The sequence below is a fragment of the Nicotiana sylvestris genome, chromosome 1 (assembly GCF_000393655.2).
Source record: "Nicotiana sylvestris chromosome 1, ASM39365v2, whole genome shotgun sequence".
Lineage (NCBI taxonomy): Eukaryota > Viridiplantae > Streptophyta > Magnoliopsida > Solanales > Solanaceae > Nicotiana > Nicotiana sylvestris.
Window position 1 is genome coordinate 179,026,050 of NC_091057.1, and position 20,184 is coordinate 179,046,233.

The 20,184-nt window shown below is 33.6% G+C and overlaps 2 protein-coding genes across 8 annotated transcripts; one reads left to right on the forward strand and one right to left on the reverse strand.

The window, feature by feature from the left end:
• Nucleotides 1–4,832: 4,832 nt before the first annotated feature.
• Nucleotides 4,833–9,273, reverse strand: LOC104224202 (upstream activation factor subunit UAF30-like). Of its 4 annotated transcripts, none has more exons than XM_070171622.1 (6): nt 8,770–9,273; nt 8,037–8,148; nt 7,756–7,930; nt 7,339–7,395; nt 6,992–7,167; nt 4,833–5,772 (listed from the first exon to the last, which is right to left on the reverse strand). In XM_070171622.1, the coding sequence occupies exons 1-6, from the start codon at nt 9,081–9,083 to the stop codon at nt 5,647–5,649; spliced, it is 960 nt and encodes a 319-aa protein (XP_070027723.1). In that variant the 5' UTR covers nt 9,084–9,273; the 3' UTR covers nt 4,833–5,646. The 4 variants fall into 4 exon arrangements, with proteins under 4 accessions (XP_070027723.1, XP_009774096.1, XP_009774097.1 ...); XM_009775794.2 differs by having other exon boundaries at nt 7,339–7,419; XM_009775795.2 differs by having other exon boundaries at nt 8,037–8,151.
• A 4,991-nt stretch (nt 9,274–14,264) lies between these two features.
• Nucleotides 14,265–19,478, forward strand: LOC104224203 (serine/threonine-protein kinase SRK2E). Of its 4 annotated transcripts, none has more exons than XM_009775796.2 (10): nt 14,265–14,579; nt 14,675–14,904; nt 15,538–15,612; nt 15,718–15,819; nt 15,896–15,949; nt 16,078–16,170; nt 16,529–16,621; nt 18,131–18,235; nt 18,314–18,412; nt 18,825–19,478. In XM_009775796.2, exons 2-10 carry the CDS (start codon nt 14,728–14,730, stop codon nt 19,116–19,118), a joined length of 1,092 nt encoding a protein of 363 aa, XP_009774098.1. In that variant the 5' UTR covers nt 14,265–14,579; nt 14,675–14,727; the 3' UTR covers nt 19,119–19,478. The 4 variants fall into 4 exon arrangements, with proteins under 4 accessions (XP_009774098.1, XP_009774100.1, XP_009774102.1 ...); XM_009775798.2 differs by having other exon boundaries at nt 14,270–14,575; XM_009775800.2 differs by having other exon boundaries at nt 14,298–14,575; nt 14,690–14,904.
• The last annotated feature ends 706 nt before the right edge of the window (nt 19,479–20,184 follow it).

The following is a 20,184-nucleotide window of genomic DNA, read 5'->3' on the forward strand; positions in this document are numbered from 1 at the left end:
GTTGGATGAATGCGAATATTCATAGGGACAAAATAATTAAACCTAATGTGATAAAGAGGTCCCAAAACAGAAATAGAAAATTTGAGTGTTCAACACTATTGTCATTTCAATTAAGTCACGCCACCATCATTTGGAATTCATCTCTCTGGTCTTTTAAACACCACACATGCACCTCATACTCATTTTAGAATTTATATTAACGAACTCGATCGATGCATTTATGACAAATATTTCCTAATTTGTAATTGTTATTAACTAAACTTTGTTTTTCAATAAGTTACTCATATTATAATGGTCTTTTTCTCCTATTTTGCAAATCACAAGCTTTTTGAATCATATCATAGTTGCATGCAAAGCAGTAGGCCTCCAGCATCATGATTTGTTAATTTCTTGGTTGATTTGCTTACAGAATCTCAATAAAACTGTCAAGTCAATGCAAAATATTTTAAATGAAAAACAATTAAAGTTTGTGATTAATTATGAAAATTACTTCAGTCTATAAAAAAATTCGGTCATAGAAATTCAATTAACCAATTCTCATAGTCAGATTGGAGTAGACTAATTCTTTAGTAAATTAAAATTCAGATATTCCAAAACTATATGGAAGGTACTATGAGTCTATGATTTCTACTATAACAAAATTGCAAAAATAAAATATCAGTCAAAATTCACTTAGTTAAAATCTCACGCAAAAGAAAACTAATCATTGCCAACACTACATCAGATTTTGTACTTGGCCTGTTAAGAGAAACTAATCGTGGCTAAAGTTCAAGATATAACCACATTGTCCCTCATATAAAATCTGGAAACTGGATTTGGAAAGCTAATTAGCCATAGACTTACTAAACCTCTAGCCTCAGCTTACCAACCTCTAGCCATTAGCCATAGACTTACTAAAACTAGCCAAGCACATATTAAAATTGAAAAACCAAATAAATAAGGTTCTTTCTCTCAAAGAATCACATCCAAAAATCGCATTCCATATTTTTAAGCGTGATTACCAACATTAGATGCAAGACGGAAAGGAAATTTTATTGACAAGATAGAAAATAAGGTGATGAAATACAAAAAAAATACAATATTCCAAAAATCTAAGCAAAAAGGAACTTTTTCAATGGATATAGTTGAAATTCATTGAAAGCATATAGATAAGTCAATATACAAAATTTGAGAAAGATTGGAGATGATTTGGACTGGTTTTATATCAAAATTCGTAATTAAATCGAGTTCAAAAATTCTTCTATGATACATGTATCACACATGTATCTCACACGCATGTATACATGGATATACATGTGATACACAATTGATATAAATATGATACATATGTGATATACAATGTGATATACATATTATTATTTTTCATGTTCATTTTTTACTTCGAATTTTCAATTCAAACCACCTCAAAACTTCACCAAATCATTCCAAAATTGAAATTCAAACTTCTTAAGATGTACCCAGTATGTTCTAACAACACCCACTCAAAAGAAAGCAAAAATTTAATTATTTTTTGCTACAAATAGCTAATTCGCTAAGGAATTTTTATATTCTTATACACTATATGAAACTATATTATCCTCCCTACTCAAGTTTCACTTCAATTACCTCCTATATACAAAATTACCAATTATGTACATTTTTAGGATTTAAGGATAATTAATCAATTCCTATAGTCACTCCACTCCCCCCACGTTTCTCTCTCTTTATCTCACTCCCCACACGTTTCTCTCTCCACATCCTACCCCCCTCCCCACGTATCTTGCACAAAAGAGCAGCAATTCCATCGTTGATAGCCATTAAAAAACTTTGAAACTTTGAATTCGAATTTGGGTTTTCAAAAAATATTATTTGTTTGAATTGGATGTTGTTGCAAAGAATTAAGAATTCTCTCTACGTCTCTCTCTATCCCTCAATCCCTAATTTCAGTAATGTAAAGCAAAGGAAACGAGAGTAGCAATTCTACAATTGACCACCATTAAAAAGCTTTGAAGCTTTGAATTCGAATTTGGGTTTTCAAAAATTATTATTTGTTTGGATTGAGTGTTGTTGCAAACAATTGGGAATATGGTTTGGAGTTTATATCTCAATTTTGAGGGGTTTTGGTGAAGATTAGACTTGATTTTTGCTGAATTTCAGATTGAAACTCGAAGAAGACGAAGAAGACATGATATACATTATATTTACGAAATTGTAGTAAAATTGTAGAAAAATTGTATTCTGTTGTTTATATATTTTTCTTTTATTTATTTAACTATTGTATGAAAGTTGAACAACATTGTATAAAAATTATATTTAAGTTGTATGATATTGTAATTGTATATAACTAAGTAGAAATAATGTATGAAAATTGTAGATAAGTTGTATAATATATAATTAGTTGTATGAAATTTATTTTTACTATGTATAAATCAGATACCAAATATACAAAAGACATATTGTATAAATTTTGTACAAAATTTGTATTTAAGTTGTATGTTATTGTAGTTGTATTTAACTAGGTAAAAATAATGTGTGAAAGTTGTGGATACGTTGTAATAAATTGTACAATATATAATTACAACAACAACAACCCAGTATAATCCCACTTAGTGGGGTCTGGGGAGTATAGTGTGTACGCAGACCTTACCCCTACCCTAGGGTAGAGAGACTGTTTCCAAATAGACCCCGGCATCCTTCCCTCCAAGAACTTCCCACCTTGCTCTTGGGGAGACTCGAACTCACAACCTCTCGGTTGGAAGTGGGCGTTGCTTACCATTAGAGCAACCCCTCTTGTCAATATATAATTAGTTGTATGAAATTTATTTTTACTATGTATAAATCAGATACATAATATACAAATGATATTGATAAATCTTATATAAAATTTGCATTTAAGATTCTAATATGCCCATGTCTTCATTAGGGAGGAAGAAGAGGTTGTTTTGTCTACATTTACAGCTTCTCTCATCTCAAGTTCCGACACAAGAGTCTCTTTTATTGAATCTTTCAGATTGATTCTGTTAATCCTAACAAGTAACTACTTAAAAGGCTGCTTTCCTAGTTAACTTCATTTGTAAAATTTGAGAACCTAGTGATCATTTATTTTGGCACACCTTGATTTCCAGATTGTTTCATGTTATTTTTTGTTACTCTACAACTCTACTCTCTAAGACAACTTGTCATGGACATTGCAAAAGTATTTTTGTGGCTGATGGTTGTTTGTGTAATCTTATTCGCTTCTTATTGATCTGCTGGAAAATTCCAAATTAAACTCGAATGTGGAAATGTGTATTCTGCTCTTACACAATTATCCTCATTTCTCTGAGTTACGGAAAAAAATGCAATTATTCTTTTGAGAGGAAGAGGGGTACATCTCTATCAATAAAGTAGAAATTGTTAAAGAATTACAAGAGCTGAATTTGCAAAGGAATATGTTGTGGTAAACAATTGACGAGCACTGCCGATGATTGGAGAAAAATAAGGAAAGAGAAGAAGAGAGAGAGAGAGAAAAAAAGGAAAATGGTGTAATTAAATCCCTTGATTGAAGGCACAAATAATGGATTTGGGAGCCTTTTAAGGTGGATTATATATATCTTATAAACAAAACTTGTATATGCCAAGTAATTAGCTAAACATGGACATTAAGGGTAATAAAGTTTCAAATAGTTTATAGGAATGAAAAAATCTCATTGGCTAATATTAGTAATATTTTATGAATTGACCAATTTTTGCAATGAGCTACTTATAAATGGACATAGCTGGTAGGTTCCCAATAAATTTCTCTTGATAGAATAAGTACTGCTGGCCCACAAAAGTTTTGTATTCACTGCAACAATTGCTTCAGCAAAATAGCCATTGAAGCCCAAAAGATGACTTGTTCTACAGAAAGCCCAACAAATAAATGTACACTGGGATCTTTACGCAAATAGCCAATGGGATTCATTGTTTATTTTTTTAGTCAATATATATAAATTATACATTGCTTATACATGATTACATATATATTATATATGAATTATATATATGTTATACATCTACGGTCTATTTTTAGTTTAGTCGATTAGATTCGCAGCTATTTAGGTTAATTCTTTGACATTATTTTTATTTTACATTTTTTAAGATCCAGCCTCTCAAAATTAAAAAAAGTTCACGGAAAAGAAAATTTAAACCATTAATAGCTTGTTTGGCTAAGCTTCTTTTTGACCAAAAATGTTTTTTTTTTTTTTTTTGCCAAAAGCACCTTTGGCCAAAAATTAAGGTGTTTGACCAAGCTTTTAGAAGGAAAAAAAGTGCTTTTGAGGAGAAACAGAAGCAGTTTTGGAGAAGCAGAAAAAAGTAACTTCTCTCCAAAAGCACTTTTTTGAGAATGAACTTTTGAGAAAAATACACTTAGAAGCAATTTTTTAAAGCTTGACCAAACACTAATTGATGCTCAAAAGTATTTTTCCAACTAATTAGCCAAGCACAAACTGTTTCTCACCAAAAGTACTTTTGAGAAAATCACTTATCAAAATAAGCTGATTTTTGCAGCTTGGTCAAACGGGCTATAAATCTATATTCTCTCATTGTGCTTAGGAATGTACGACTTCGATAATGCTAGGAGAAATTATTTTAAAGAAACGGAAGTGTTTTGTGGCAATACTTATTATATTCCTTCTCTATCATCATATTTTAGCCCTTACTAAAGAGTGATTATAAGCAAAAGTGTATAAAATGCGTATATAATTAGAGACAAACAGATACAACTGCACAAGTTTTAAGTTATAGGGGCCAAGTCTACACTCTACAAAACCAAAAAAAGAATAAAAAAAAAGAAAAGAAAAAAGAGAGTAAAAGTACAACACCTACCAACGGGAAAGTAAACGTACAACTTTTACGCTATAACCCTCTTCCTTTGTCCGGTAAGGACAAACACAGCAAAAGAATGAACAAGAATAATCACATCCACAACAAGAACATTATTTCTAAAAGCGAAAAGAACAAAAAAAAAAAAAGCTCATGTGGTTCAAAGAGAAAACTGAAGCACATATTTAAAGAAAGCTAAAAAGTATTTAACAAATGAAACTAGCCTACAATACTCAAAATTGCAAGCAAACCAATTATTTTCAGTATCTTATACTATGCAATAATGTTGACATTAATCCAACTTCTCAAAGTTGAGATTCAAAGCACCGATCACTTTTCGTTTGATGACTTTGCGCGTCATTGTTTAAAGCACACATTTCTCCAAAGCGCATGGCTTCACTCATTTGCTTTGCATCACTTCAAACAATAACACTGGGCAACAATGGAAAAGAAAATTCGACCAAAGGAACTGACAAGGAATGGCCAAGAGAGAGGGAGACAAGAAATTTCGTGTGACTGTTAGTACTTTAAAAAGATAAGACACCAATCCCTAAGAACATCTTAAGCAGGAGTAAGAATATAACAAATTTGTTTTCTTCATTTTATCTTTTTGCTTTTTTTATCCCCTCGAGACTGATTCCGGATGATCTTAGTTAATAATCAGGAGGATCCAATTATATTTTGTCAACGTTCAAGATCCTATTCTGTGGTTGAATGAATCTGCCTAAAAGCCACAGGAAATAAGACAGAGAAGCAGCAACCATTAACAGGGCCAAAGAGAAGACAAGTTACCCCAATTGCAATTCCAAGCAAGCCACAGGATCAGTCTTCTCTTTTGATAAAATGAGCAGTCAAGAGCTTTGTAACTGTGAAGCCATGGAAGGAATCAACTTGAAATAGTTCTTTTAACCTTTCATCGCAGATTATTGTCTTCTTATCAGATGGATCCTGGAAAAAGATAAGCACACACTATCAAGCCCTGAGATTGGTCAATTTTTTACCATGTTTCAAAACCTGCTACATATGCCCAGCATACAGCCAATAACTGCTGAAACACCACCACCAATAGATGTAACTATAGCAACTAATCAGTCATGGTATTCATATCTCAAATAGAAGTCATCAGATGGACCTCTTTATTTTTTAAGATAAGATACAACAACTACGTCTCAGTCCCAAACATGTTGGGGTCGCCTATATGAATTTTCACTAACCATGTTACTCCAAATGAATTCATGTCAGGCCGATATCATACAAAATAGCAAGGCCAAATACATATACAGCCCATCCAACTTGGCATCATTTTTCATTTTAGCACTCTATCTCTACCTTGTTCCATTTTGGCCCTCCAACTCTATTTCTTATGTTCCACTTTAACATAAAAGCTGAAACCAATGCAAAAAATATAGCCCGTTAAATCTGAGGTGTAATAAATATCCAATTAAATGTTGCCACCTGATTTTTTCATCCATGTCAAACGGGTCAATATTAAAATACCTGAGCCCGATTGTATTTTTTCATCCATTGTTGCCACTTGCCCAACTTCATTCTCTAAGTTCCAAAGCTTTCATCTGTCGATTTCATACCTGGACCGTTTAGATGAAATAAACCCACAAAAAATAGGGCCGGGTTCAGGTATTTTACTATTGACCCGTCTGACATGGATGAAAAAACCAGGTGGCAACATTTAATTGGATATTTATTACACCTCATATTTAACGGGCTATATTTTTTGCACCGGTTTCAGCTTTTGTGGTAAAGTGGAACATAAGAAATAGAGTTGAAGCGCCAAAATGGAACATATAAAATAGAGTTGGAGGGCCAAAATGGAACAAGGTAGAGATAGAGTGCCAAAATAAAAAATGGTGCCAAGTTGGATGGGTTGTATATGTATTTGGCCAAATAGCAATAATAATACTCTAGTACGTATTAATCACTCTGAACAGATAACATAAAGAGCTACTAGACATTGCCAAAAGACATCCCAATATTTCATTACATGGAATCTTCATTCACCCAGATATACCATAGAAAAGATTTCACTACCAGGATTATTGTCACTTAAATTTAGCTAATAATATCATCCAATTATAATAGCTGCAATGACAACGCTACCTAGTTATAAGCTTAAAGATGGTGAAGTAAGTGAGCAGAAAATGCAACAAACCTGCAGCTCATTTTCTTTTATATACTGCCATATTCGCTTGATAACATCAGCTCGAGTTAATGCATTTTCACCAATACCAAAGAATTTTACAAGGGCATCTGATAACCGAACTGGAGCAAGAAAACCAGATCCTCCCCCTTTGTGCCTTTTCTCTTTCTGCTTTGGCTCATCTAAAGCTGGTTAATTGAGAGTCGTAGATGTGGTTTAGCAAAATGCTGAATATGTCATTAGTTGGAGTAAAGCTGAAGCAAAGGCTTCACTGTACTGCAAGTGACCTAGATAAAGTGCGTAAGACTTTATGGAATCAAAGCCTATTACTTGCTGGACTTCGACCAATTTATTCTCACCTTCTTCTCTTCCTTGTTTCGGTAGCCTTTTCTTCACAGAGGATTTGACTTGACTGGCTGCATGAGTCAAAGGAAAAGATCCTGAATATACAAAAGATTTCAAAACTTCACAAGCACATCCACTAAGTTGAGTTCTGAGTCTTATAGATATGATAGGTCAAGCCACAAGTAACTTTGAAGTCACTACCGTAACTTATGTGATGTCAAACAATTTTACAGAATAAAGCATGCAAGTCGGAAACTATTGCTTCAAGAACCAAAAGCGACTGGCCGTAGACACAGTACTCTTCTGCAATCATTTTAGTACCTAAAAATGATAACCAGAATAACTACAACAATACCATGATGATGAGAAATGGCTCCTATTGCAAAATATTAAATTACAAATTGAAATTGTCAAAACGAAAGTAATAATACCATCTTCCTCATCTATGGGCCAAATGTGCTTGGATAGCACCTTGTTCATCTGGAACATGTCGATTGTTTTGGCCCGGAAAATTTCACTCAAAACTTCATCACATAAAATTTTCCGCTTGTTCTGTGGGTTTTGTAAATTCTTCTCCCGGATATAGGCCCAAATCTTCTTAACAACCTACTAACCAAGAGACATCACAAGGTAAGGATCACAAGGTATACAGGAAATTAGATCGACCACAAGGTAAGGATCATAACAACATGTCATACAAGTTAAGCATCACCTCTGGTCTGCCCAGTTCGGACTCGCCAACCAATTTCTGAAGCTGTGGTGAAAGTGCGCATGGCTTGTTAAAGCCCCCTTTTTTCTTTGCTTCTCCATTCATTTTCTCAGACCTACTTAAAAGATTAAAATACAGTTCAGCGTGAACAACATTAGACAAAACACAGAGCACGATTTAAAAGTGGGTGATCAAAAGTAAGCCCGGAATAAGCCTTCTGCTCCTATGATAGCTTTACTATATCACATGTATTTGCTGATACTTGCGAGAATTATCAGTAAACGATAGCATCTATATTATGCACTAGCATACAAATTGTTGTCTAAATTTTTTTTTTCTCACTTCTACTATCTACAAAATGTCTGCCCACAACATGATAGAATGCATCGAACAAGTTATTCATGCCAGAATACAAATTCTATTCAACATAATGAGAAGGATTATTGATAAATCAATCAAGCAACTAAACTACAACCTCAAACTAGTTGGCTCGGTTATACTAATCATCTAAACACATTTCCCTCAATTCGGACCCATTTAATTCCATTAGTAGATAATTTATCTTCCAAGGCAAATTAAGGGTCTTAAAAACTAGAGATTCTGTAAATCTCACACTTATTACCCTGACGTACAAGTCTTTAACCAGTCTAGAAAGACTCTTGGCAATGCCGGACCTAAGTGTAACAACAAAGATTAAGCATTAATCCCAACAAAGATTATGCAAAGAAAAACATACCGAGCTTTCTCCTTTGCCCCTGTATCAGTCTCATTCTCTTCTTCTTGGGAGCAAGAATCATCATTTTCCTCTTCCTTCACATTCTCTGTTTCTTGTTCTTGTTCTACTTCTTGTACGTCGTCGTTCGGGGTTTCCTCAACATGGGTTCGAAGGAAAAGGTCAATTTGGTCTCTGATAAAGGCTTTTCTGTCATTTAAGTCAACCCCGAATTCCTCCTCAAGCTTCCGACGAACACTGCCGGCGGTGGTAGTTTCAAGGTCGGAAACTTTGAGAATTTCCCGGAGCCGATCAACCAATACGGAATCCGACACCATTGTTGGGGTAAAAATGGAAAGCTACTAGTGTTTGTGGTAGCCTTGGGTTTGCATGGACTAGAGATAAAGTAAACCTAGTTTTTATGAGAAACTGAGTTGAGTTCAACGCTTCTGAAGAAAAACAAAAGACTCTGAACCAGTTGCCAAACTATAGGAAAATAGTACAACTCCAAAACTCTTTTCCCCCTTTCCTTCTTTTTGCGTCTCTCTCTTGTTTTGTTTTTATTTTAGATTTTTTTTTCCTCCTTTTCTTTTGTGTTTAAAAAACTACTAATGGGGAACCTTACAATTAAAAAATAGAAGTGGCCTTGTAAATTAAATTAGTTGTTTTATATTAAGAACTTAGTGGTCAAGCGATCATAGTATCCATGTCACAATTATTTTTGTTTTGTTTTAATCTCATAAATTCAATTTCATTTTCCTCTTAGTCATTTTCCTTTCAGCGTAACTATAGATAACAACTAACCAGATACTTGTGAAGTCACCACCTGGCATTAAAAAATATGCCAAATGTTGAAGTTCAACATGCTTTCTTCTCCTCTTAAAATAGTTTTGTTTTTTGTAACATTTTCGTTTACTCTTTTCTCTTCTTGCTAAACTCATTTTTTTGATCTATTGTTTTGGCTATAATAACTTTCAGTGTAGGATTTCTAATGTCATGACGTAAAGTTTTAGAGTTCAAGACTTTTCGAAGATTGTTGTATTTCACTTGCAAGAATGCCTATACTTTGCAAGAGCAATTAGTTATTATCGTGGGTGCTAAGAAGAGTGGGAATGAATGATAAAGATGGCGAAACCTTATCCCATAAAATTCATGATCCATTGTTTTTAGGGCTTCAAATCATGGGTGTGGCTGACTCGGCCTACATTGTAGTTGATCAGACTAAGGCCTTATTTGCTTTTTTTAATATTAAGACGGTCTGAATTTGAATACACATTTGAATATCAAGATGCGTATTAAGATTAAAACATCTGAATCTGAATACACATCTGAATATATTAGTATGTGTATTAAGATCTGAATACTAAATAATTAAGACTGTTTGATTTTTAATATCTGAATGTATAAAATTTATCTTTGTTTGAAAATTAATAAACATAAAATTCAAATGAAATACTAACTAACCTAATATTCTATGAATAAAATATATAGTTTTTTAAAATATGATAGTTGTTGGTGGTGATGGCTAATAGATGAATGCCGACTAGAGGCGGTGGTTGGTGGTAGTTTTGGTTGATGATGGTGGTTCATGCTAGTAGCTAGTAGTGATTGGTAGTGGTGGTGATTATGATTGAGGATGCTGGTGGTGATAGTTAATAATGGCGGGTGGTGGTAGTAATTTTGACTGAGGAAGGTGGTGGGTGGGTGGTGGTAGGTTATAATGATGGGCAGTGTCGGCTGTGGTTGTTGATGGTAGTGGGGTGGTCAGTTGTGGTAGATGATGCAGATGAGTGTTGATTGTGGATGAGAACTGGTCGAAGTAGTGGGGATAGTTGGTGGTGATGGTCGATAATGGTGGCGGCTATCATCGAGGATGATGGTGGCGTGGTGGAGGTGGGGGTGGTGGGGTTAGTGGAGTATGGTAGTGGGAGCGGCATGGTGGTAGTTGATAATGGTAGGCACTGATGGCAATTATTAATGAATATGTGATAGCATCTTAATGAAATTAAGTCTCTATTATAGATCTTAATCATACAGATCTATTCAGACCCATTAAGTGGCTGTGAAGTAAAAAAAACAAATACACTTAATGATTAAGATCTGAATAATTAAGATTCAGACTTTAAAAACAAACACACTTAATTTCTGAGATCTGAATGATTAAGATTCAGACCTCCATTAAGTGCAAACAAACGAGGCCTAAATGGCGCGTCGAACTATGATGGTGCATTAGGTTGCACCTATACGTTGAGTCGTGCGAGTCCGAAACTGAAATAGTGCCATTTTTGGAACAAAATACGTTTCTACTGTTTTTCAAAAAAAGTTACATTTCTACATAAAACGCAGTATTACTTTAACGGAAAGTTAGCCGTTAAAGTTAAACGCAGAATTATACTGCATTTTATTAAAAATTAATTTTTGATAAGAAAGCGCATGACAATACTTCGTTTTCCTTAAACGATGTATTGTACTGCGTTTCCCTATAAAATTTGGGCCCACCTTAATAAAGTTCTGCAGGACTGCAGAGAATATTTATTTTTTTAGTGTAAAACATACTATAATACTGCGTTTTACACTGAAACGTATTTTTATACTGCGTTTTACACTAATTTTTGGGCCCACCAATAAGTGTTCTACGGATAACTGACATAATAATAATTCAAATACATAAAATGTGGTATTGTACTGCATTTTACAAAAAAAAAATTGCACCCCAAACTCGGACTTGCCTTATTTAAAGGCGTTTGAATTTTATGAAAATTCATTCAAAACTTTCTTTCAAACTTCCGTTCATACTTCTCTCTTCTTCTTATCAATCATTTTTTTATAATGTCTGAAGAGCCAAAAATAAGGGTTTCATTATATTGGGGGGGGGGGGGGTTGTGCTGGAGAATACTCTGTGAGGTATAGCTCACCTCCACAGTGTAATGTTAAATTGCCGCTTACAATGGAGTACGATAAATTGGTATCGTTGTTACGTAAAAAAATGAGTGTGAGGAAACGTTCGGTTAACCTTAAAGTAACCGGTAGATTTCCGTATTCAATGACTCCGCAGGGGTTTGCTTATTATTCTGAGTTTAACATCGAAGATGATGAAACTCTTAGAGATTTTTTGCGGATTGCGGATGAATACAGGGAATTTATTGTAATAAAATTATTGAAAATATACGTCAAGGTTGAAGACGTTCCCAATAATGAGGGCGTGCATAGTAGGGATAACCCCCAGTCATTGGGTGATTATTCTGGAGTAATTTTTGTCGGACAGATTGCTGATGAAAGAGCTTGCCTTGATTTAAATTTGTCACCACCGGCGAATGAGCAGCCACAAAATAATTTTTCGACTTTATATAATCCACAAAACAACTGGTAAACTTCAATTTTTTTACGATTTAGCGATGTTTATTTTATGTTTTAATTGAATTTGTATTAACAGTCATATTTTTCATAGGGGGAACCGTCCGGATATGAATTTTAATCCATTTAAATCGCTTAATTCCTTTATTTATTTAGCTATTTATCAATTGACATTGAATTAGATCACGTCTCCTTATAAACACATTGCAAGTTTAATTGTTACTCGTATTTCGAGGTAAACAGTTATACTTGATGATATATATAAAAGTTTCTTTAATTTTTTCCATATGTATACTTTTTATATTTTAAATCTTTTAGTGAAATAGATAGACATGAATATACAGTCACACCTCTCTATAACACATCTCTATATAACAGTTATTCACTATAAAAGTCTAGTTTTTCTCATAACTGATTTTTTATGATATGTTTTACCTCTCTATAACAACATTCTGCCTATAACAACAACATCCATCTTTATGACAGTACACTCTTTGTAAAATTACCCCTCTATAACGACCATGCAGATTTTCTAAGATTATTACTAATAACAATTCTAAATATTTAAGCAAATATTTTATAACTTTAATGTACAACTTATAATAGCTATATATATTATCTTTAAGGATAACAATATGTCCATTAATCTTGAATTTTGAGATTTTGAATTTTAATATTTCATTAATCTTTTATATATAATATTATAAAAGAAAAATAATTTGTTTTTGGATAATTTTTGTTTATAACAGCTAAAATATATTTAAATATCAAATGTTGTTATAGGTGTATAACAGTCATTCACTATAAAAGTCAATTTTATTTTAAACAACCAATGCTATTACAGAGAGGGTTGAACGCATATATTGAATGTGATAATTGTGCATGGTGGTGATCACCCACAAAACCAATCACATCCATAGATCATTGCGACATATTGCCTCAACTAATAACCAATCAAGTACAGAGATCATGCCAACTTTTTGAATATAAATTTTAGTTTTCACTTTTCAGAACTCCAAAATTGTTGTAAATTTCTGCAAGTGACACCAAATCCTACAACAACACGTGGCTGCAAATGGACGCTTTCTCGTGCTCTGCGTTGTAAAATAACTTTATCCCAACTCCCCAGAGACAGAGGCTCTCTTTCGTCATTCTGACGTCAACCCAAACCAATCCCTGAACACCGAAACAAGGATACATTTGTCATTTCATAATTTCACTGTTTCACAAATAAACAGAAATAACTACTCCCTTCTTCTCTCAAAGTCATAGCACCCGCATACCAATCCTACACAATTACTCTTTCAATGTAAGTCAAACGATTACTGATATATTGACATTTTTTAAAATTATAAAAATGGAGTTTTCTGCTCTAAGATGAAAACAAATGTTTGAATTTAGAGCCAAAATCACATTATATTAGCTCTCGCACTCAAGCTTCGTATTTTGATAAAGGTTGTCGTGTATCTAAACTATTTCACTGAATATGTGCTACCTTCTAATGACATATATATCGAATAACTCTACTCACAGTCTCACGCTTAGGCAAATAAGAAAAAATTATCTATTTTTGTCTATACTACTCTTATTCAAGCTTTATTAAATTTTTACTGAAAAAAATATTTAAATCTTAAAACTTTGAAATGATATTCTCCTTAGTCTCTTAGGGGTTGACTGGCAGAATATATTTGAAGAAATAATATATGTATTAAGTTTAGTATTATTAATTTCTTGTTTGACGGTATTTTTTAATATATATATTTTATATTAGTTATACATCGGATTCAGTGCTATTCGTATACATAGCAAAATATGACATTAATAATACCATAATTTTTAATACTTGATAACCACGAATAAAGACAAAACTATCTTTTATAAACTTTTTCCAAATACAAAGCTAATGAATATAGAAAATATTTCATAAATAAATATATTTTAAAAAAATTATGCAATAAAGTATTACAAATACACTGTATTTTGTATTATTCTTGTACGCCCTTATGAAACGACCCTTTAGTGCCAATAATTGGAGAACTGTGCAGCTAGCTTTTCTTAAATTTATTATTATTATTACTACCAACAAAAAGAAAGTTAAAAATAAGAAAAAGAAAAAGAAAAAGAAAGAGAGAGTAAAATAATATATCTGCGTGTGTATTCTGGAAGGCCAAAGAAGAAGTAGCTGAAAAAACAAAAATAAAGAAAGAAGAAAAGTAGCTCACTTCACGAGTTCGTCTGTTCTTTCTCTATAAACACACACACACACACAAAGATACTGTACTATAACATATTTGATGAAGTAACACGTCTGCTAAATCAAAACGCTAAACAGAAGTGGAATCTGATCATTTACTTCGCTGTAGTAAGTACAGATTTCACGGGATTTGAGCTCATCCATCATCACTTGTTGTTGTTGCCGTCCCTGTCTTTCTTCAACTACCAACTATACTCAATCTTGTGATTCATCTTCCTCCACGTAGGTAGCATTTCCAGTTCTATAATTTTTGTTGGTGTGTTCTTTTTGGTTTGATTTAAGATTAGGGTTTTATTTTCTTTGGTGATTGTGGGGTTTTAGTTATTAAAATGGCAGAAGTAGCTTAGCTTGTTGAAGTTAAGAAGGAGAGCTTTATGGATCGGGTGGCAATGACAGTAGGAGCAGGGATGGACGTGCCGATCATGCACGATAGTGATAGATACGAGCTTGTAAAGGATATTGGTTCTGGCAATTTTGGAGTGGCAAGGCTTATGAGGGACAGGCAAACTAATGAGCTTGTTGCTGTTAAGTATATCGAGAGAGGTGAGAAGGTTAGTCTTTCACTTCCATTTCTATGTATTTTAAAATTCTGGTTTGGCGCTAAAAAAATTGCTAAATTTGTGATTTACCAGTAGTAATAGTTATCTTTTTAAGAAAAAGTTTGTAATTTGCTATGGTACTTTCAAGTTAAATTATTTCATGGCTGTTTCCTTGTCTCTGCCCACAAGAAAGGGGGTGGGGTGGGGTTGCATCAAGTATAATGTGGAATATCATAGGAGATTCATATAGCTGGTGCTAGCTAGTTTTGGAGTGTGGTGTAGTTGATTGATTGACGTTTAGCTTTTGCATCCAGATTTGTGAATTTAAATGGAATTAGATAACAAGTGTTTGTGAGATATAGAGATAGTTACCTTTTCCCATTGTAGGTTTAAAGAAGGTCAAACTCTCAGTTTATTTGTTTTTCACGCAAAATCTTGTGATTGTGTTTCACTTAACTTGAGCATTATCAGCTGGAATACTAGGAAGAGACAACCAATGGATAAAGGGGCTAATCGACTTTACACTTTCTTGGCTTTTCTTTTTTGGATTTGTGGGGACTCAATATATCTGTGTTTGTTTTTCTGCCATTTACCTTTACCTGTTTATCTAGTCATTTATTGATGTGTACCTTCTACACATTGCAGATTGATGAAAATGTAAAGAGGGAAATCATCAACCATAGATCATTGAGGCACCCTAACATAGTCAGATTCAAAGAGGTAATATTCATCTCAAAACTGTCTCCCAATAATGGCTTAGGTGTTGAATTTTAAATGATTCTCACTTATAAGTTATAACTAAAAATAGGATTTTTTTTATTTCAGGTCATATTGACACCAACTCATTTGGCTATAGTGATGGAATACGCATCTGGAGGAGAACTGTTTGAGCGCATTTGCAATGCAGGCCGTTTCAGTGAGGATGAGGTATATATTTTAAAAGATTATTGTGGTTTTCACTTTGTCATGAATATATTCATAGGCTATTAGTTGTAAATTTCAGGCACGGTTTTTCTTCCAACAACTCATATCTGGGGTCAGCTATTGTCACGCCATGGTACTTCACCATTCTCTGCCTTCAATGTGCATTGCCGATCTACAATTAGTTATAAAAAAAGTGAATTAACGATCTATTGAGTATTGTGAAATTTTTAATGGTTTGTTTGCAATTGGTTGTTTATGAAGCAAGTATGCCACAGAGACCTGAAACTGGAGAATACATTATTGGATGGCAGCCCTGCACCAAGGCTAAAGATTTGTGATTTTGGATATTCTAAGGTAGTAATTGTTTTTTCTGTAATATTCTCTTAGACAATTGTGCCACAAGGCGACCTCCCCCCTTCTGAGAGAAAAAAGAAGCACAACTACTTGAGTATTTCAATAAAACCAGTCCAAATAGGGTGAAAAGGATAGTAAGGATACGTACTACACGCCAAACGAGCTTGGCATTTTGGTATAGGTTTTTTTTTTCTCGATTGACTAGGTGGGATTGATGTGTAGGTGTTGTTATTGTATATGTGCTGCTATACCTCAATCCCACGATCTATTTGCTACTTTTCTTCTCTCCCTGGCTTCTCCTCTATTCTTATGTCCTTCATGTTTTATTGACCATCATTTTGACTGTCGTTGTTTGCAGTCCTCGGTGTTGCATTCACAACCAAAGTCAACTGTTGGTACACCTGCATATATTGCTCCCGAAGTGTTATTGAAGAAAGAATATGATGGGAAGGTAAATCTTTTTCCATTTAATTTTTCAGAGCCAATGGTTGCTTGTGTTACAGTTTGGTCAAGTGGTGTGGTTGGCAGATGAAGTGCTGCTAAGCCCGTCTTCCTGAAAGCAATTATTAATTGTCTATTTTGCCTACTCTCCTTGATGAAGATCATAAATAGGTTTTATGTCTGATTACTGCTATGAAAGGTTTGATAAATTAGGAATGACAATGGGGTGACCAATCTCGTCCTCATCCCCTGCATTGATGTCTGTAACCAGTGCTCCAGTTTCAATTCTGGTTCCCTTTTCTCTATGTTGAGTTTGGAAGACATTAATTGTGCGTCCCATCAGGAGAGTGTGGCACAGCAATGGCCCCGAAGCTGGATTGTTTTAATGATTTTCTGTCCCTGCAACAGTTGTGAGACCTTACCGGCAGATTGTTTTGGTGGACAAACAACGTTGTGTGTAAATTTATAAGTACCTTGCAGTTGAAAAAAGCTACTTTGAAAACCCTATTTTATATATGCTCTAATGCATAGTGTCAAAAAAGAAAAAAGGCTTGAGTTGGTCTATGCAGAATGAAAATAGCTTTTACACAAGGTTGTTGTGCTGAGAAAGAATCATGATAGAACATTTTGAGATGTGGATCGTATGTGTGTTACAATGCTAGGAATTTGGTTTAGGAAACTTGGTGGTGTGTGAGGACTTTTCAACTTATGCAGGACTTTCTATATTATTCCATTAGAAAGGCTGCAAAACTCTGTTCCTTGACATTTGTCAAATGTCAATGCACCTTCTACAATTGGAATATACCCACTTCTACTTTAGTTCTAGATCATGTACGTTTAAACTAATGGATAATGTTACCATTATTAAATTTATCCTATGTGATTTAAGGAAAAGAAAAGAAAAGAAGATTATGTAGCAGCTTAGAATTATATTTTAAATGCTTATTATATGTCTACTTTTTCACTGCTCAAAATCTTTTGACTTTAAGCATGCATTAGCAATACAAGTGTTCTTGATACCGTTTGGCATAAAACGAGATTTAGTTAGTCATTGCTGAATTAGATTGTCTGCAAATTTAAAAAGTACTCCATTTTTGCAGTGAATGCATTAAGTTCGAAGTCTTTGTAAATATAGGTGGAAAATAGCTAGTTTGTTGTTACAGTTCAGGTCAACCAATTATACCCTTATTTACTTACGTCAACCTTATAACTTTATTTAATGTTCCTCTTTTACCAGAGATGTACCGGTCATTCTTTCAAAATATACTCTCACCATGATGTACGAAGTAAAGTGTTTATTTTCATTTCTGAACAGTGCCTTAGCCATTTTGCTTGTATTTGTAAATACTTAACAATGTTTTCTTAAAATATTTTTCCAAGCATTATCTGAAGGTACCAGAAAACTTTCCATGTTGTTATGGTTTTCACTGCTTAACCTTCCATTTGTAAATTATCTTATTAGCTTCTTTGTGCCTGATGTTCTCTTAGATGTTTTCTTCATTATCTCAAAATATTGCAGATTGCAGATGTCTGGTCTTGCGGGGTGACTTTGTATGTCATGCTAGTAGGAGCATACCCTTTTGAAGACCCGGAGGAGCCTAAAAATTTTCGCAAGACAATACAGGTAACTTCTTATGCTCTATTGTTACTGCAAAATCTTCTTTGCTTGTCTTAATGACTCATAGCATTTTCTGTTTCACAGCGAATCTTGAATGTACAGTATTCAATTCCAGATTATGTACATATCTCTCCAGAATGTCGTCATCTAATCTCAAGGATTTTTGTTGCTGATCCTGCAAAGGTAATCTTATCCACAAATAATTCCGGTGCCCTTCATCCTGATTTTCTTCCCTCATCTTCTGTCTCAAAACATAATTTGAGGTCTTTCTAGTTACTGTCGACTGTGGTGTTGTAACATTTCTGTGCATGATTCATCATTGTTTGGACTTTAATGCTCTCTCTATCAGGAAAATCTTGTACTCAGGTCCCTGTATTGTCCTCTGCTGTTTCTTCATTTTGTTAAATTATCTTTCCTTTTGCCCAACCCCTTTATTTCGATTCTCTTATGTGTGGGTCCTTTCTTTTGCTTGCTAAGTTGCCTGGTGAAGGAAATAGTATGCTTGTGCTGTTTTGATATTTATATTTTATCTTTGTTTCCAATTAGTATATATTTAGTTTTGATTTTGTGATGCTACCATTTTGCACTGCAACAGAGGATAACGATCCCCGAGATCAAGAACCATGAGTGGTTCTTGAGGAACCTTCCTGCAGATCTCACGGATGATAATATGACAAACAATCAGTTTGAGGAGCCAGAACAACGTATGCAGAGCATTGACGAAATCATGCAGATAATAACTGAGGCCACCATTCCTGCTGCTGGGACCAACAGCCTTAATCATTACCTTACTGGTAGCTTGGACATTGATGATGAGATGGAAGAAGACTTGGAGAGTGACCCTGACCTTGATATTGATAGCAGCGGAGAGATTGTCTATGCAATGTAAATGATTTGTGCATTACTAAGTTTATGGATCAAACGGAAGCCGAGTGTTGTAGGTCTTAATTATCTGGTCTACCTTTTGGTTTTCATTAGTTGTTTATCAAATGCAGTTCACAGCAATTCAGGCTTCCTCTCTTTGTTATCTCTCAATGGTTGTGTTGCTGTTGTTGTATTACTTGATTTCCCTTTTAAACTGTGTACTTGTAAGCTGCCATGTAACATTACTTTTTTTTTCTTCCAAAGTAGTATGTATGGTTGTGTTACTATTACTAAGGTAGTAGTTTCAGTGGTATTAACTGAATCTTGCATGTTTCTGGCACTCTTCTGCTAAATGTTTTTGCAATTTATTTTACATTATTCGGTAGGGTCCAGTGCTCATTTGCTGTTAAAGCTAACTCTTTTTCTTGTCCTGAAATTGAGCAGATTCTTAACTGCATAAAGGGAATTATAGGATATTAGTGTGGAGTTGAAAATCTAACTATAGGTCAAGGGAGTATTTATGCATCTTTCCTAGATTTACTGCACTTCTAATATCACTATACGAGAAAATAATATATTTTTATTAATTAAAACATAAAATAATAAACATAAGAAAATAATGAAGTTTTAAAATCAGTTGTAACCTTTTAACAATGACGATACTTCAATTTTCTTGTGGCAAAAAAAGGAAAAAAGAAAAAAAAAAAAAAAAGGCCCTTACTGGAAAAGTAAATATTAACTGCATCTTGAGAAATTGAAGTAAAAACTTTGAAAGGACATTTACAATATTCCTAATGCCATCATACAAGAAAATAATTTTACTTAAATAATAAAGTCAAACAATGAATACAAGAAATAATGATATTTTTAGTGATTAATTGTAATTACAACGTAATACAATATGGAATGAATTTACAAAGGGAAAATATTTTATATTGAAATTTCATGCTTTTACAATCATATGGATATAGATAAATTTTATTTGGAGTTTATTCTCCTACGTCTTAGGTTTTTGAGATGCTAAGTTGCTATTTTTTTATATTTAATTTCTTTTTCAATTGATAATATAGTCAACTTATTTAATTCAAAAT

Bases quoted from the DNA above. Each gene is read 5' to 3' on its own strand.
- LOC104224202 (XM_009775793.2), bottom strand. From the start codon at position 9,083: ATGGTGTCGGATTCCGTATTGGTTGATCGGCTCCGGGAAATTCTCAAA. The intron at 7,931-8,036 runs GTGATGCTTAAC...CTTGGTTAGTAG, and splicing joins CCGAACTGGGCAGACCAGAG to GTTGTTAAGAAGATTTGGGC. The intron at 5,773-6,991 runs GTTTGTTGCATT...ATCTTTTTCCAG, and splicing joins TAAAAGAAAATGAGCTGCAG to GATCCATCTGATAAGAAGAC.
- LOC104224203 (XM_009775796.2), top strand. From the start codon at position 14,728: ATGGATCGGGTGGCAATGACAGTAGGAGCAGGGATGGACGTGCCGATC. The intron at 16,622-18,130 runs GTAAATCTTTTT...AAAATATTGCAG, and splicing joins AGAAAGAATATGATGGGAAG to ATTGCAGATGTCTGGTCTTG. The intron at 18,236-18,313 runs GTAACTTCTTAT...TCTGTTTCACAG, and splicing joins ATTTTCGCAAGACAATACAG to CGAATCTTGAATGTACAGTA.